At 46.5% G+C, this 19262-nt stretch overlaps 1 protein-coding gene across 1 annotated transcript in view; it reads right to left on the reverse strand.

The window, feature by feature from the left end:
* Positions 1-18335, reverse strand: part of arhgef17 (Rho guanine nucleotide exchange factor 17) — a 112478-nt gene extending 94143 nt beyond the window's left edge. The window contains exon 1 of the mRNA XM_046315475.1: positions 16754-18335. Coding sequence (XP_046171431.1) covers positions 16754-17944 — 1191 coding nt within the window. The 5' untranslated portion in view covers positions 17945-18335. The remainder of the gene's footprint in view (positions 1-16753) is intronic.
* Between the last annotated feature and the right edge of the window lie 927 nt (positions 18336-19262).

Raw genomic sequence — 19262 nt, forward strand, 5'->3', positions numbered from 1 at the left:
AGTGCTTTCAAATGATGTCATCCACGTGTTGTGAGTGATGTAATGGCAGGTTGAGAGGTTGAGAGAGACACACGCACGCACATTCCAAACCTGAACAGTTGCTCTGGGCCCTTCCTCCCATCTCCTCTCCTCCACATCCTCACCCTGAGGCCTGCTCCTACACCCCAGCAGCCATTCTGACATGTCCTCCCTCCCATCTCCTCTCCTCCACATCCTCACCCTGAGGCCTGCTCCTACACCCCAGCAGCCATTCTGACATGTCCTCCCTCCCATCTCCTCTCCTCCACATCCTCACCCTGAGGCCTGCTCCTACACCCCAGCAGCCATTCTGACATGTCCTCCCTCCCATCTCCTCTCCTCCACATCCTCACCCTGAGGCCTGCTCCTAGACCCCAGCAGCCATTCTGACATGTCCTCCCTCCCATCTCCTCTCCTCCACATCCTCACCCTGAGGCCTGCTCCTACACCCCAGCAGCCATTCTGACATGTCCTCCCTCCCATCTCCTCTCCTCCACATCCTCACCCTGAGGCCTGCTCCTAGACCCCAGCAGCCATTCTGACATGTCCTCCCTCCCATCTCCTCTCCTCCACATCCTCACCCTGAGGCCTGCTCCTACACCCCAGCAGCCATTCTGACATGTCCTCCCTCCCATCTCCTCTCCTCCACATCCTCACCCTGAGGCCTGCTCCTAGACCCCAGCAGCCATTCTGACATGTCCTCCCTCCCATCTCCTCTCCTCCACATCCTCACCCTGAGGCCTGCTCCTACACCCCAGCAGCCATTCTGACATGTCCTCCCTCCCATCTCCTCTCCTCCACATCCTCACCCTGAGGCCTGCTCCTAGACCCCAGCAGCCATTCTGACATGTCCTCCCTCCCATCTCCTCTCCTCCACATCCTCACCCTGAGGCCTGCTCCTAGACCCCAGCAGCCATTCTGACATGTCCTTCCTGCTTTTCTCCTGGACACGGGAATCATAGCAGGAACAAGAGCCGAAAGAAGCCAAGGATGGAAGGAGAGATTGGAGAAAACTGGACAGAGCTGCTCAAGTCCACCCACAGAACCAGTTGGGTCCAGAACTTGTTGTTTGTGCGTGTGCGTGTGTGTGTGTGAGCGTCAACGCGGCTACGCTCTGAGCTATGCAGTAGTGGAACACACACACACTCATGTCTTTGTGTTTGAGGAGAGGAGTAGGCAGCAGGCCTGTGAGCCGATCACTCAGAACATGTATTCACTGTGTGTGAGTTACTAAAGAACACACAGACACATTCCACCTGCTGTAACATTACAGACGTATGATTGGAACTGGCATTTTGATATAAAATTTTAAAAATCATTAATCAAAATAAAGTTGAAATATATTTATCAAAATGCCATCAGGTAGCCTGTTATCAGATGTGTCCATGTAAACAAGATTATTAGGGAAATTTCATTGTTCATGTTTTCTATCTGTAATTGTGTAATGACTTGGAGCTGCCTATCTTGGACAGGACACTCTTGAAAAAGAGATTTCAAATCTCAATGAGCCCTTCCTGGTTAAATAAAAGAAAAAAAATACATTCACAATAATCGTATAATTGTGTACATATTCCGTGCTGGCCGTGTACACGATGAATGGAAAACAATTGACTGTCAGAACTTGGAGCTGATGACCGAACATAGCGGTACTGAAATCGGCAGACATAGATAGACCCTGTCACACTGAATGAGCCAAGACATCCGAAAATCGTTTACGAACTACGAATTTGCCCACAATGTGGAAATTTTGTCTGGGACAGCAAAACTGTGGCACAGGACAGCTACACTCGTAGTCTGTGGGGGGTTTTACATAAGCAAAGTGCTCTGTAATTACCCAGGGTGGATCCTACATAATGAGAGAGAGAGAGAGAGAGAGAGAGAGAGAGAGAGAGAGAGAGAGAGAGAGAGAGAGAGAGAGAGAGAGAAGAGAGAGAGTGAAGAGATTGAGAGAGAGAGTGAAGAGAGAGTGAAGAGATTGAGAGAGTGAAGAGAGAGACAGAAGAGAGTGAAGAGAGAGAGAGAGAGAGAGAGGGAGAGACAGAGAGAGAGGGTGAAGAGAGAGAGAGGGTGAAGAGAGAGAGAGGGTGAAGAGAGAGAGAGGGTGAAGAGAGAGAGAGTGAAGAGAGAGTGAGTGAAGAGAGAGTGAGACAGAGAAGAGAGAGAGAGCGAGAGACAGAGAGAGAGAGAGCGAGAGACAGAGAGAGAGAAGAGAGAGAAGAGAGAGAGACAGAGAAGAGAGAGAGAGCGAGAGACAGAGAGAGAGAGAAGAGAGAGAGAGAGTGAAGAGAGTGAAGAGAGAGACACAGAGACAGAGAGAGAGAGAGAGAGAGGAGGGCAGAGAGAAAAGGAGAATAAAACATATTTAGTTATAGTGAGTAAGAGAGAAATGTGGAATGAGAGAGGGAGAGAGAGAGAGAGAGAGAGAGAGAGAGAGAGAGAGAGAGAGAGAGAGAGAGAGAGAGAGAGAGAGAGAGAGAGAGAGAGAAATGTGGAATGAGAGAGAGAGAGACACAGAGAGAGAGAGAGAGAGAGAGAGAGAAATGTGGAATGAGAGAGAGAGAGAGAGAGAGAGAGAGAGAGAGAGAGAGAGAGAGAGAGAGAGAGAGAGAGAGAGAGAGAGAGAGAGAGAGAGAGAGAGAGAGAAATGTGGAATGAGAGAGGAGAGAGAGAGAGAGAGAGAGAGAGAGAAATGTGGAATGAGAGAGGGGAGAGAGAGAGAGAGAGAGAGAGAGAGAGAGAGAGAGAGAGAGAGAGAGAGAGAAATGTGGAATGAGAGAGGAGAGAGAGAGAGAGAGAGAGAGAGAGAGAGAGAGAAATGTGGAATGAGAGAGGGAGAGAGAGAGAGAGAGAGAGAGAGAGAGAGAGAGAGAAATGTGGAATGAGAGAGGGAGAGAGAGAGAGAGAGAGAGAGAGAGAGAGAGAGAGAGAGAGAGAGAAATGTGGAATGAGAGAGGGAGAGAGAGAGAGAGAGAGAGAGAGAGAGAGAGAGAGAAATGTGGAATGAGAGAGAGAGAGAGAGAGAAATGTGGAATGAGAGAGGGAGAGAGAGAGAGAGAGAGAGAGAGAGAGAGAGAGAGAGAGAGACAGAGAGAGAGAGAAATGTGGAATGAGAGAGGGGAGAGAGAGAGAGAGAGAGAGAGAGAGAGAGAGAGAGAGAGAGAGAGAGAGAGAGAAATGTGGAATGAGAGAGGGAGAGAGAGAGAGAGAGAGAGAGAAATGTGGAATGAGAGAGAGAGAGAGAGAGAGAGAGAGAGAGAGAGAGAGAGAGAGAGAGAGAGAGAGAAATGTGGAATGAGAGAGGGAGAGAGAGAGAGAGAGAGAGAGAAATGTGGAATGAGAGAGGGAGAGAGAGAGAGAGAGAGAGAGAAATGTGGAATGAGAGAGGGAGAGAGAGAGAGAGAGAGAGAGAGAGAGAGAGAGAGAGAGAGAGAGAGAGAGAGAGAGAGAGAAATGTGGAATGAGAGAGGGAGAGAGAGAGAGAGAGAGAGAAATGTGGAATGAGAGAGAGGAGAGAGAGAGAGAGAGAGAGAGAGAGAGAGAGAGAGAGAGAAATGTGGAATGAGAGAGGGGAGAGAGAGAGAGAGAGAAATGTGGAATGAGAGAGGGAGAGAGAGAGAGAGAGAGAGAGAGAGAGAGAGAGAGAGAGAGAGAGAGAGAGAGAGAGAGAGAGAGAGAGAGAGAGAGAGAGAGAGAGAGAGAGAGAGAGAGAAATGTGGAATGAGAGAGGGAGAGAGAGAGAGAGAGAGAGAGAGAGAGAAATGTGGAATGAGAGAGAGAGAGAGAAACAGAGAGAGAGAGAGAGAGAGAGAGAGAAATGTGGAATGAGAGAGAGAGAGAGAGAGAGAGAGAGAGAGAGAGAGAGAGAGAGAGAGAGAGAGAGAGAGAGAGAGAGAGAGAGAAATGTGGAATGAGAGAGAGAGAGAGAGAGAGAGAGAGAGAGAGAGAGAGAGAGAGAGAGAGAGAGAGAGAGAGAAATGTGGAATGAGAGAGAGAGAGAGAGAGAGAGAGAGAGAGAGAGAGAGAGAGAGAGAGAGAGAGAGAAATGTGGAATGAGAGAGAGAGAGAGAGAGAGAGAGAGAGAGAGAGAGAGAGAGAGAGAGAGAGAGAGAGAGAAATGTGGAATGAGAGAGAGAGAGAGAGAGAGAGAGAGAGAGAGAGAGAGAGAGAGAGAGAGAGAGAGAGAGAGAGAGAGAGAGAGAGAAATGTGGAATGAGAGAGAGAGAGAAAGACATGTGGTTGGGGTAAAATATAAGTCGCAATCTGTCTGAAATAACCAAAAGGTTATTATAACCTTGCCATATAATATTCCTGTGAAAATCCTTGAATGTCTCTCTCCACAGAGGAAAGAGAAGAGTGGGAAATAGAGGAGGGAGGAGAAGAGAAAATGAAATGAGATGCATTGTATGTTTTGACCTCTCTCTCTCCATCCATCCACATCTGTTCCTCCCTTTCGTTTGGCTTTGTTGTCATCGGACAGTTTCTATCTTCTATGTAAGGTTCCCCATACTAGGTCCAGTTCCACCTTAAAAATACCCCCCAGCTCACCATAATCAGTCTGTCCTTAAAATGGGCCACCCGGCCGGGCTCTTATAGCAGAACACAAAACATTTATGTTGCCTTGGTTGCAAAAACGTATAAGCCAGTCTGTCTGTGTATTAGAAGGTGACATGGACAGAGGGGGGGGTGTGTCCGTCCAGGACAGGAAGCAGACACAGAGGATGTTCTGGCCCATATGCTCCTGAGACCTGCACTGCTGAGGCCCTTGCGGGAAACCATGGCAACATGACAGAGGGGTGGAGGTGGGAGACCAGGGGGGATAACTTACTCGTATATACCCTCAGACACAGCAAGACAGTAAACTACTGAGAGCTTGAAAAGCAACAAATAACTATCCTTTCTTGTTGGTACCAGAGGTTCCATGACAATAGCTTTCTCATGTGCCGTCTTACGAGAATGTAACACTGTTATTTGGTGCCCAAATGGCGGGTATAACTAACCTTTTACCAAACATTCCCTCTGGTCCAGGGTCAAGGGCATGCTGGGAAATGGTGAACTGGTTATTTTCTGTGTCATCTGTTCAGCCATATCTCTATGCCCTTCCTTTCTCTCTGTCCCTCTCGACCGTTTCATCATTTCTCTCCATCCCTAGGAGAGCTGACCTTCTAGTTGAAACAGGACGACCCCTCCCTGCCCACCAACCCCTTTTCATCATCTCTCTCCATCCCTAGGAGAGCTGACCTTCTAGTTGAAACAGGACTACCCCTCCCTGCCCACCAACCCCCTGCTGGAAAGAAGAGATGAAATGTGTGTGTGTTCCTCCACCCTTGTCCTCCCACAGTAAAAGGTCCCCAGCAGAGCATCTCCTCTGGGGCTCAGAATGAGGTACAGACCACAACAACAACAACTCCTCCACAACCGCTGTCTACAAAGGTGTGTGCACACACACGTGTCTCACAAGGCCTGGGGGTTCTCAGAAGGGGACGACACAGGGGGGTTGAGAGGGAGGAAAAGAGAGCAGGAGAAGGAGATAGAGGGCAGTGTTTGATTCTAGGTGGTCTGAAAAATGATTAATACCTCTGATGATATAAACACTGTGTTCTCTCCTTAATCCTCCCCCCCTCTCCCGCTGTCTGACCTTATACAAGTCCCAAAACATCAACCCCTCCCTCTCTCTTTATTCCCCTCTGACTACCTGCTCTCTACACCAGTCTTTCCCCCTCTCTCTCATCCCCTTCTTTCCCCCTCTCTCATCCCCTTCTTTCCCCTCTCTCTCATCCCCTTCTTTCCCCCTCTCTCTCATCCCCTTCTTTCCCCTCTCTCTCATCCCCTTCTTTCCCCCTCTCTCTCATCCCCTTCTTTCCCCCTCTCTCATCCCCTTCTTCCCCCTCTCTCATCCCCTTCTTTCCCCTCTCTCTCATCCCCTTCTTTCCCCCTCTCTCTCATCCCCTTCTTTCCCCTCTCTCTCATCCCCTTCTTTCCCCCTCTCTCTCATCCCCTTCTTTCCCCCCTCTCTCTCATCCCCTTCTTTCCCCCTCTCTCACATCCCCCTCCTTTCTGTCCCTCTAACAGTCTCTGTGCTCCATCCCTCTCTTCCTAAAGTAAGGTGCTGGGGAGGTGCCATGCCATACTGTTCCAGTGTACACTGTGAACTTCTGAGGATAACCATCAGCTGCAGGGGAAGCCTAAAGTAGTTAGAAGAGCAATATTGATGGCGAGAAGAGGGGAGGAAGGAGAGAGTGTGTGATAGTAATCAGAATATTTCCCATGTGTTGTTAGTGACAGGTCTATCTGAAACAGACCATGAGTGACCACTCCCAACGCACGCCTGTGTAAATATGACCCTCGCCCTAAAAGTACAGTGCAAATTGAAGTCGCTCATACACACTAGAATGACATTGAGTAAGTGCAGGGCTGTGTGAGTCAAAGGGGGTTCAGGGCCATTATGCCAGTGAGAAGATAGATAGGGCCACATTCCTGCTGCCTGTCTCGGTGAAAACACCTCTGGTCCTGGTCCTCTTTCTCGCTCTCCCCTCCCTCTCTAAATTCAATTCAAAGGGTTTTATTGGCATGGGAAACTTATGTTTATAATTCCAAAGCAAATGGAATGGACAATAAACAAAAAGGGAACTAAACAAGGGAAACATTTAAAATAAAATAGACATTTCAAATGTTATGTAGTGTTGTAACAAGTAGTCTCTATACTTCACTCTCTCCTCCCCCCCTCCCTCCATTTTTCACACACTCTCTGCAACTATTCCCCTCCCTCCATTTTTCACACACTCTCTGCAACTATTCCCCTCCCTCCATTTTTCACACACTCTCTGCAACTATTCCCCTCCCTCCATTTTTCACACACTCTCTGCAACTATTCCCCTCCCTCCATTTTTCACACACTCTCTGCAACTATTCCCCTCCCTCCATTTTTTCACACACTCTCTGCAACTATTCCCCTCCCTCCATTTTTCACACACTCTCTGCAACTATTCCCCTCCCTCCATTTTTCACACACTCTCTGCAACTATTCCCCTCCCTCCATTTTTCACACACTCTCTGCAACTATTCCCCTCCCTTCATTTTTGGCTCAGACTTCCCTCTTCTTTTCGCTGATCTTCTCTGTTTTTCCTCTCCAGTCTTCACCTGTCTCCCCCTCTCCCCCTCTCCCTCCCTCCTCTCCCTTGTTCTATGTGTTCCTGTATCTGATATCTGGCTAAATCTCGCCTCAAGAAGCCTGAACGAGATGACCTCATCTCCCAGCAATGCTCAGAGAGACGAGAGACGAGGGGGAGGCAGTAGGGAGAGACGAGAGAAGAGTGGCTCAGGAGAGAGAGAGAGAGAGAGAGAGAGAGAGAGAGAGAGAGAGAGAGAGAGAGGCGCAGGAGAGAGAGATAAGATAGGGGGGCAGGAGAGACAGAAATCTTAGAATCAGCTATTAACTTCTTAAGGTATAGGGGGCAGCATTTTCACTTTTGGATAAATAGCGTGCCCAATTTCAACTTCCTGCTATTCATGCCAGGAATATAAAATATACATATGATAGATAGATTAGATAGTAGATTTGGATAGAAAACACTCTGAAGTTTCTAAAACTGTTTGAATCATGTCTGTGAGTATAACAGAACTACTGTTATACTCAGCAGGCAAACCCCTGAGGACTAACCGTTCAGAATTTTGTTTTGTTTTGGTCTCTGTCTGTTCACTGAGTTCTCATTGGCAAATTATATTTCTTAGGAACCTGTTTTCAGTTCCTACCACTTCCACTGGATGTCCCCAATCCTTGGAATTTGGTTGAGGTTATTCATTTGTGCAATGAAGAAGTAGGCCATCTAGGAACTGGGTAACACTGTTGAGAGTGCGCAAGACGTGAAAAGTAGCGTTGGTTTGTTGTCTTCCTGTATTGAACACAGATTGACCCGTCAACAATTTGATCGATTATTAACATTTTAAAATACCTAAAGTTGTATTACAAAAGTAGTTTGAAATATTTTGCCAAAGTTTATAGGCAACTTTTGAAATATTTTGTAGTGACGTTGCGTTTTTTGGAAGCTGTTTTTTTCTGTACAAACGCGTCAAATAAATGGACATTTGGATATATATCGACGGAATTAATCCAACAAAAGGACCATTTGTGATGTTTATTTGTGATGTTTATGGGACATATTGGAGTGCCAACAAAAGAAGCTTGTCTAAGGCATGTTTTATATTATATTTCTGTGTTTTGTGTAGCGCCTGCAGGGTTGAAATATGCTACCCTCTTTGTTTACTATTGGGCTACCATCAGATAATAGTGTAGCTTTAATTGAGTATCTTACATGTGTGATTTAATGAAAGTTTGATTTTTCTATCATTCTTTTTTAATTTGCCGCACTTCCCCTGTTTTTTTGCCCAAGTGGGACGCAACTGTCCCCTATACCATAAGAAGTTAAAGACTACCAGAACCTTCTGGATTATCAAATTACCTTGAATGAACTACAACTGTCCCCTATACCATAAGACGTTAAAGACTACCAGAACCTTCTGGATTATCAAATTACCTTGAATGAACTACAGGACAAAATACATCCCCTCCAACCCAAAAAGGCCTGTGGTGTTGATTGCATCCTCAATGAAATGATCAAATATACAGACCACAAATCACAATTGGCTATACTTCTACTCTTTAACATCATCCTTAGCTCTGGCATCTTCCCCAATATTTGGAACCGAGGACTGATCTCCCCAATCCACAAAAGTAGAGACAAATTTAACCCCAAATACTACAGGGGGATATGCGTCAACAGCAACCTTGGGGAAATCCTCTGCATTATCATTAACAGCAGACTCATACATTTCCTCAGTGAAAACAATGTACTGAGCAAATGTCAAATTGTCTTTTACCAAATTATCATATGACAGACCACATATTCACTCTGCACACCCTAATTGACAAACAGACAATCAAAATCAAAGGCAAAGTCTTCCCACGCTATGTTGATTTTAAAAAAGCCTTTGACTCGATGTGGCATGAGGGTCTGCTATACAAATTGATGGAAAGCGGTGTTGGGGGAAAATATATGACATTATAAAATCCATGTACACAAACAACACATTTCTTTCCACAGGGCTGGGGGGTGAGACAGGGATGCAGCTTAAGCCCCACCCTCTTCAACATATAGATCAACGAATTGGCGCGGGCACTAGAACAGTCTGCAGCACTCGGCCTCACCCTACTAGAATCTGAAGTCAAATGTATACTGTTTGCTGATGATCTGGTGCTTCTGTCCCCAACCAAGGAGGGCCTACAGCAACACCTAGATCTTCTGCACAGATTCTGTCAGACCTGGGCCCTGACAGTAAATCTCAGGAAGATCAAAATAATGATGTTCCAAAAAAGGTCCAGTCACCAGGACCACAAATACAAATTCCATCTAGACACAGTTGCCCAAGAGCACACAAAAATGATACATACCTTGGCCTAAACATCAGCGCCACAGTTAACTTCCACAAAGCTGTAAACGATCTGAGAGACAAGGCAAAAAGGGCCTTCTATGCCATCAAAAGGAACACAAAATTCAACATACCAATTACGATCAGTTATAGAACCCATTGCCCATTATGGTTGTGAGGTCTGGGATCCACTCACCAGCCCAGACCATGAAAAACAGCCCCAGACCATTATTCCACCTCTACCAAACTTTACAGTAGGCACTATGCATTGGGACAGGTAGTGTTCTCCTGGCATCCGCCAAACCCAGATTCATCCATTGGACTGCGAGATGGCGAAATGTGATTCATTACTACCGAGAACACTAAGGTGTATGTAAACTTCCGACTTCAACTGTATGGAATCATGAGAATCACAATACATACAGAATCATGAGAATCACAATACATATAGAATCGTGAGAATCACAATACATATAGAATCGTGAGAATCACAATACATATAGAATCGTGAGAATCACAATACATATAGAATCGTGAGAATCACAATACATATAGAATCGTGAGAATCACAATACATATAGAATCGTGAGAATCACAATACATATAGAATCGAATGAGAATCACAATACATATAGAATCGTGAGAATCACAATACATATAGAATCGTGAGAATCACAATACATATAGAATCGTGAGATCACAATACATATAGAATCGTGAGAATCACAATACATATAGAATCGTGAGGATCACAATACATATAGAATCGTGAGAATCACAATACATATAGAATCATGAGAATCACAATACATATAGAATCATGAGAATCACAATACATATAGAATCATGAGAATCACAATACATATAGAATCATGAGAATCACAATACATATAGAATCATGAGAATCAATACATATAGAATCATGAGAATAGAATCATGAGAATCACAATACATATAGAATCATGAGAATCACAATACATATAGAATCATGAGAATCACAATACATATAGAATCATGAGAATCACAATACATATAGAATCATGAGAATCACAATACATATAGAATCATGAGAATCACAATACATATAGAATCATGAGAATCACAATACATATAGAATCATGAGAATCACAATACATATAGAATCATGAGAATCACAATACATATAGAATCATGAGAATCACAATACATATAGAATCATGAGAATCACAATACATATAGAATCATGAGAATCACAATACATATAGAATCATGAGAATCACAATACATATAGAATCATGAGAATCACAATACATATAGAATCATGAGAATCACAATACATATAGAATCAGAATCAATACATGAGAATCACAATACATATAGAATCATGAGAATCACAATACATATAGAATCATGAGAATCACAATACATATAGAATCATGAGAATCACAATACATATAGAATCATGAGAATCACAATACATATAGAATCATGAGGATCACAATACATATAGAATCATGAGAATCACAATACATATAGAATCATGAGAATCACAATACATATAGAATCATGAGAATCACAATACATATAGAATCATGAGAATCACAATACATATAGAATCATGAGAATCACAATACATATAGAATCATGAGAATCACAATACATATAGAATCATGAGAATCACAATACATATAGAATCATGAGAATCACAATACATATAGAATCATGAGGATCACAATACATATAGAATCAATCACAATACATATAGAATCATGAGGATCACAATACATATAGAATCATGAGAATCACAATACATATAGAATCATGAGAATCACAATACATATAGAATCATGAGAATCACAATACATATAGAATCATGAGAATCACAATACATATAGAATCATGAGGATCACAATACATATAGAATCATGAGAATCACAATACATATAGAATCATGAGAATCACAATACATATAGAATCATGAGAATCACAATACATATAGAATCATGAGAATCACAATACATATAGAATCATGAGAATCACAATACATATAGAATCATGAGAATCACAATACATATAGAATCATGAGAATCACAATACATATAGAATCATGAGAATCACAATACATATCTTATCGGCACCTAAGTATCATGATAATAACGTGTCGTGAGGTCCTTGGCAATTCCCAACCCTAGTGCACACTGCACTATAGGACGCTGGGTTGGTATTCAGCCTCCAGAGATGGAAAAACCTCACTTGCTACCAAACACACACACCTCATTGCACTCAGAACTACACTTGTCTGGAGTTCACTATTTCACTTTGGGATCAATTGAAAAAGTGTCAATCCATTCTTTGTCTCTCCCACTAGATCAGAGCATGAGGAAACAGACAGACATACCATGGGACAGTCACCTCCCGGGCCAACACACACACACACACACACACACAGCGGCTGGTGGCCCTGGCTATCATCAAACACATCAGTAACCACAACAACTTCCTGTTTCCCTAAGCCCATTTCCTGTCTGCAGAGGATCACTCTGCTGCCAAGGCAACACAGAGGGGAAGAAAAGGGAGTGTGTGTGTGTGGGGGGGTGGGGGTACGGGTTAGAGACAACACTCACCTACAACTTCCTATTGAAAAGTAATCACTGCTTTTGACATAACAAAGTTATGTTAGATGGATAAAAACATAACTTTATAGTCTCAGCAAAAGTGTGTGTGAGAGATAGAGACAATCCAGATCAGATTTAACCACAATGTGTGTGTGTGTGTGTGTGTGTGTGTGTGTGTGTGTGTGTGTGTGTGTGTGTGTGTGTGTGTGTGTGTGTGTGTGTGTGTGTGTGTGTGTGTGTGTGTGTGTGTGTGTGTGTGTGTGTGTGTGTGTGTGTGTGTGTAGAGAAAAAACAATCTTTATTTGAGTGATACCTAACGACATTAACACACACATACCCAAGAAATATACTTGAGGCTTAAAGCCCAACCAGATCCCTAGCACCACACACACAAATCATGCATGCTCTGTCACCATCACACTATTACAGCAGTTCTGACCCCATTGCAGAAACCAGACAATCAAATTCACACACACCCTAATGAGAGTACAGACACACACCCTAATGAGAGTACAGACACACACCCTAATGAGAGTACAGACACACACCCTAATGAGAGTACAGACACACACCCTAATGAGAGTACAGACACACACCCTAATGAGAGTACAGACACACACCCTAATGACAGTACAGACACACACCCTAATGAGAGTACAGACACACACCCTAATGAGAGTACAGACACACACCCTAATGAGAGTACAGACACACACCCTAATGAGAGTGTAGACACACACCCTAATGAGAGTACAGACACACACCCTAATGAGAGTACAGACACACACCCTAATGAGAGTACAGACACACACCCTAATGAGAGTACAGACACACACCCTAATGAGTACAGTAACAGACACACACCCTAATGAGAGTACAGACACACACCCTAATGAGAGTACAGACACACACCCTAATGAGAGTACAGATACACACCCTAATGAGAGTACAGATACACACCCTAATGAGAGTACAGACACACACCCTAATGAGAGTACAGACACACACCCTAATGAGAGTACAGACACACACCCTAATGAGAGTACAGACACACACCCTAATGAGAGTACAGACACACACCCTAATGAGAGTACAGACACACACCCTAATGAGAGTACAGATACACACCCTAATGAGAGTACAGACACACACCCTAATGAGAGTACAGACACACACCCTAATGAGAGTACAGACACACACCCTAATGACAGTACAGACACACACCCTAATGAAGGGACAATAGATAGGGACTAAGACTACAGGCAGCAGGGGATAAGGACTAGAACTACAGGCGGCAGGGGATAAGGACTAACTACAGGCAGCAGAGGATAAGGACTAACTACAGGCAGCAGGGGATAAGGACTAACTACAAGCAGCAGGGGATAAGAATTAACAACAGGCAGCAGGGTATAAGGACTAAGACTACAGGCAGCAGGGGATAAGGACTAAGACTACAGGCAGCAGGGGATAAGGACTAATACTACAGGCAGCAGGGGATAAGGACTAAGACTACAGGCAGCAGGGGATAAGGATTAAGACATTTACATTTACATTTAAGTCATTTAGCAGACGCTCTTATCCAGAGCGACTTACAAATTGGACTACAGGCAGCAGGGATAAGGACTAACTACAGGCAGCAGGGGATAAGGACTAACTACAAGCAGCAGGGGATAAGGACTAACAACAGGCAGCAGGGTATAAGGACTAAGACTACAGGCAGCAGGGGATAAGGACTAACAACAGGCAGCAGGGGATAAGGACTAACAACAGGCAGCAGGGTATAAGGACTAAGACTACAGGCAGCAGGGGATAAGGACTAGGACTGCAGGCAGCAGGGGATAAGGACTATCTACAAGCAGCAGGGGATAAGGACTAACTACAAGCAGCAGGGTATAAGGATTAACAACAGGCAGCAGGGTATAAGGACTAAGACTACAGGCAGCAGGGGATAAGGACTAGGACTACAGGCAGCAGGGGATAAGGACTAACTACAGGCAGCAGGGGATAAGGACTAACTACAAGCAGCAGGGGATAAGGACTAACTACAAGCAGCAGGGGATAAGGACTAACTACAGGCAGCAGGGGATAAGGACTAACTACAGGCAGCAGGGGATAAGGACTAACTACAGACAGCAGGGGATAAGGACTAACTACAGGCAGCAGGGGATAAGGACTAACTACAGGCAGCAGGGGATAAGGACTAGGACTACAGGCAGCAGGGGATAAGGACTAGGACTACAGGCAGCAGGGGATAAGGACTAGGACTACAGGCAGCAGGGGATAAGGACTAACTACAGGCAGCAGGGGATAAGGACTAGAACTACAGGCGGCAGGTTGTAGGTGCCCACATTCACATACAATCATAAGCATGAGGTAAATAAAGCAGAGCAGAGCATTGCCCAGTCCTATTAGCAGCAGGCGCTAGTCCTATTAGCCACAGGCGCTAGTCCAGTAGCTAATGTGCCCAGTCCTATCAGCAGCAGGCGCTAGTCCTATTAGCCGCAGGCGCTAGTCCAGTAGCTAATGTGCCCAGTCCTATTAGCAGCAGGCGCTAGTCCAGAAGGTAATGTGCCCAGTCCTATTAGCAGCAGGCGCGAGTCCAGAAGCTAATGTGCCCAGTCCTATTAGCAGGAGGCACTAGTCCAATAGCTAATGTGCCCAGTCCTATTAGCAGGAGGCGCTAGTCCAATAGCTAATGTGCCCAGTCCTATTAGCAGGAGGCGCTAGTCCAACAGCTAATGTGCCCAGTCCTATTAGCAGGAGGCGCTAGTCCAACAGCTAATGTGCCCAGTCCAAAGCATTTTTAACACTTGTTCTAACAAATGTTTGTTTAAAGCTTGAATAAGTTTGTTTGATGTGTGTTTTAATGTTTCTGCAAACAAATACACTCTGAGAATAACTATCGCAGTTTGTTCATGGCATTAGAGGCATGTTGTGTGCGTTAGTGGTGGAAAGCCTGTGTGTTTGTTGATCAAACAGCATTCAACAAGACTCAGGCAACAGGAAACAGTGAGAAGAGCAGTTTCTCTACCCAACCCAAGAGCCATATCTCCCCCCAGAGCCATCTCTCTACCCCAGAGCCATATCTCTACCCCAGAGCCATCTCTCTACCCCAGAGCCATCTCTCTACCCCAGAGCCATATCTCTACCCAGAGTCATCTCTCTACCCCAGAGCCATATCTCTACCCAGAGTCATCTCTCTACCCCAGAGCCATATCTCTACCCAGAGTCATATCTCTCCCCCAGAGCCATATCTCTCCCCCAGAACCATATCTCTCCCCCAGAACCATATCTCTACCCCAGAGCCATATCTCTCCCCCAGAGCCATATCTCTACCCAGAGCCATATCTCTACCCAGAGTCATATCTCTCCCCAGAGTCATATCTCTCCCCCAGAGCCATATCTCTACCCAGAGTCATATCTCTCCCCCAGAGCCATATCTCTACCCCAGAGCCATATCTCTACCCCAGAGTCATATCTCTCCCCCAGAGCAGCTTCTCTCCCCCAGAGCCATATCTCTACCCCAGAGTCATATCTCTACCCAGAGTCATATCTCTACCCAGAGTCATATCTCTACCCCAGAGTCATATCTCTACCCAGAGTCATCTCTCTACCCAGAGTCATATCTCTACCCCAGAGTCATATCTCTACCCAGAGCCATATCTCTACCCAGAGCCATATCTCTACCCCAGAGCCATATCTCTCCCCCAGAGCCATATCTCTACCCAGAGTCATATCTCTCCCCCAGAGCCATATCTCTCCCCCAGAGCCATATCTCTCCCCCAGAGCCATATCTCTCCCCCAGAGTCATATCTCTACCCAGAGTCATATCTCTCCCCCAGAGTCATATCTCTACCCCAGAGTCATATCTCTACCCAGAGTCATATCTCTACCCAGAGTCATATCTCTACCCCAGAGTCATATCTCTACCCAGAGTCATATCTCTACCCCAGAGCCATATCTCTCCCCCAGAGCCATATCTCTCCCCCAGAGCCATCTCTACCCCAGAGCCATATCTCTCCCCCAGAGCAGCTTCTCTCCCCCAGAGCAGATCTCTCCTACCAGAGCAGTTTCTCTATCCCAGAGCAGTTTCTCTACCTCAGCGCTATAGAGATAAGGAGCTTGGCAAACTGTCCTCCATATCTACTCCAAACACTCCATCGCTAGAACATTGTACTGACTAAAACACACACACACACGAAACCAAGCACTCACACACGCAAAGCGCACACACACACACACACACACACACACACACACACACACACACACACACACACACACACACACACACACACACACACACACACACACACACACACACACACACACACACACACACACACACACACACACACACAATCCTGGCGCAGCTCTTTAAAGTTGGGCTGATGTTTTTTCATCCTGATTCATAAAGGGCCCCTCCTTGAACACATCATTACCAGCCTAATATGGGTAAGATACATGTCGGAACACAACTCCATCTAGCTGTGTTGTTTTCATCCATGACAACAACAAACATTCAGCCTCCTCTCCTGCAACATCAAAACACACTTTTGACCACCTAGACACACACACACACACACACACACACACACACACACACACACACACACACACACACACACACACACACACACACACACACACACACACACACACACACACACACACACACACACACACACACACACACACACGTTGGCAATGTTACTCACCACTCTGGGTTTGGCACTCTGTGGGGCTGGTGTGGTCAGCTCCTCACTGCTCTTCCTCTGCAGTCTGGGTTCTCTGGCACCACTGGGAGTAGCAGGGCTGGAGTTGGACCCGTCTGGTACAGGCACCGTTCCTCTAGACCCAGACTCAGAACCAGACGGCTCGCTCTCGCCCCCTGGAGCATTCAGGGCCAGAATATACCGCTTGGTCACATCTTCCAGAGAGGGGGCCTCCTCACTGCTGGGCTTACCCAGGATGGAGAGTTCACAGGCAGGTAGTAGGGAAGGTGGATCCCCTTGGGCTCGCTGGGGCTGTGGAGGTGGGAAGATGGGGATGAAGGTGGCAGGTTCGCTGGCGTGGCGGACGTGCTTGGACCTAGTTTGGGGTTTGGGGGGGACCAGAGGCAATGGGGGGGTGAGATCAGTCTGGTCTTGATCCTGGTCCTCTGGACCTGGTTCCGAGTGGTCCCGCTCCTCTGATGCTGATTGGGTGACCCAGTTGGGGCGTTTCCTGTTGGTCCGCCGGCCCATTCCGGGAGACACAAGCTCCGCTAATTTGAGGTCAGAGTCCAATATCTCCCCTCCTCCCACTCTGTCTGTGTCATCACTATGGAGACAGGAGTGCACCTCGCTTTCTGATTGGGAGCGGAATTTCCCGACTTCATTGTTGCCATGACGACTAAGTAATGGGTGTCCACATTCATCTCCAAGCTCCCACAGCTCATCTCTCTGCTCACTCAGGATTGGCTCACTGCTGGAGGGCGGGATCTGACCAGGCTGATCCAGCTCACTGACTGGTTCTTTAGGGTGACAGTGACTTTTAAACCCTGGTTCATCAAGCAGGGGGCCGTCACCACGGCGACTGGGGTCAGAGAAGGACTTCTTCTTTGTGGCTTTTCCGTTGTTCTTGTCATCCGTCATCAGTCTGTCCATCGCTCCTGGCTCCGCAACAATGTTCCGGATCACATTGCTGTAGTCGTCACGGAGACCACCATCACTGCACAGCGATAGGTCGCTAGCCACGCTGCCCATGCACTCTGATAGATCAGCTGCAGAGGACGACTCTCGGACACTTCCACCTCCGACTCCTCCTCCTGCCCCCTTGGAGGAGAGAGAGAGAGACCCCAGCAGGTTACTATCCACAGAGAAGCTGTTATTCCCTTCTCCTGACACAGAGTGGCACCGGTGAGGCATGGGGTCGCTTAGCGAACGGTAAACATCCCCGTTCCCGTTGGACTCCCCGGTGCTGCCGTTGCTGGAGTCAGAGCCCGCGTTCCCGGTTGAGGAGAACTTACGGCGGCGGCGGATAGCACTCGGAGTGGGAGGAGCCTCAAGTCCTGGGACTGAGGCACTCTGGGATACATTGGCCCTCCCACTAGTACTGTTGTTGTTATTGACGCCGCTCGTCTCTGTTACTACAGCAATGCTCTCACTCTCAACCCCAAGGGCAGGAACAGAGACAGGGTTCTCTCGTTTCTCTCTCCTCCTCCGTTTAACCCTGATCCCTCTCGCATTCCCTCGTTTAACCCTGATCCCTCTCGTATTCCCTCGTTTAACCCTGATCCCTCTCGCATTCCCTCGTTTAACCCTGATCCCTCTCGCATTCCCTCGTTTAACCCTGATCCCTCTCGCATTCCCTCGTTTAACCCTGATCCCCCTCGCGTATTCCCTCGTTTAACCCTGATCCCTCTCGCATTCCCTCGTGTAACCCTGGCCACTCATCCTCATGCAGAGCAGACTGCTTCCAGATGGTCAGGGGTTGACCTAGCACATCTCTGGCCAACGATGAACCTAAACTTGACCTGGCAAATAACCTCTCAGGATCATCCAGTCCAGCCTCTGGTTCTGTGACTATGCCCTCATCAGTGAGGCTCGACTCATGACCCGATAGCTCATCAACAGACCGGTCATAAAATACCTCCTCAGAATCTCTCTCCTGTTGGAACTTGTCTCTTTCTGTGTTTTCCCTCCTCTCTTTTTCTCTTTCTGTGTTTTCCCTCTCTTTTTCCCCTGAAACGGCAACCTCAGCTTCTCGAGCTCTCCTCTCATCTTCTAATTCACCTCCCTCGCCCTCTTTTATGTCGTGCTCCTCCTCCAATTGTTTTCTTTTGAAACCCTCGTCTTCAGTGCCATCTGTTGCTAGCACATCATCATCATTGTCAACATCCTCGAGAGCGCTCATCTGGCAGATATCTCTGATTACCTGTCTGGCCTCCTGGACATACCGGTCCTGCAACGGAGTGGGCATCACATCCTCATACCCATAACCCCCTGCTCTGCAATCTCCTCCATCACTCTCCACCTCTCTGTCAGGCACCGCCCCCCTCCCTCCATCCCTCTCTTCGTCTTGATCCAGACATTGCTCAGAAGAGCTTCTTTTAGCCGAGGAACCAGCTGGATGTTGCCTCCCTACTGGTTTATCGGAGTAAGTGAAGGATTTGGCACGTCTGAGAGTTGCAGTGAGGTCCTTTAATGAAGGGCGGAGTCCTGGGTAGAGGCCTCTTGACCCCAT

Source organism: Oncorhynchus gorbuscha, linkage group LG19, assembly GCF_021184085.1.
Source record: "Oncorhynchus gorbuscha isolate QuinsamMale2020 ecotype Even-year linkage group LG19, OgorEven_v1.0, whole genome shotgun sequence".
In the NCBI taxonomy this organism is placed as follows: domain Eukaryota; kingdom Metazoa; phylum Chordata; class Actinopteri; order Salmoniformes; family Salmonidae; genus Oncorhynchus; species Oncorhynchus gorbuscha.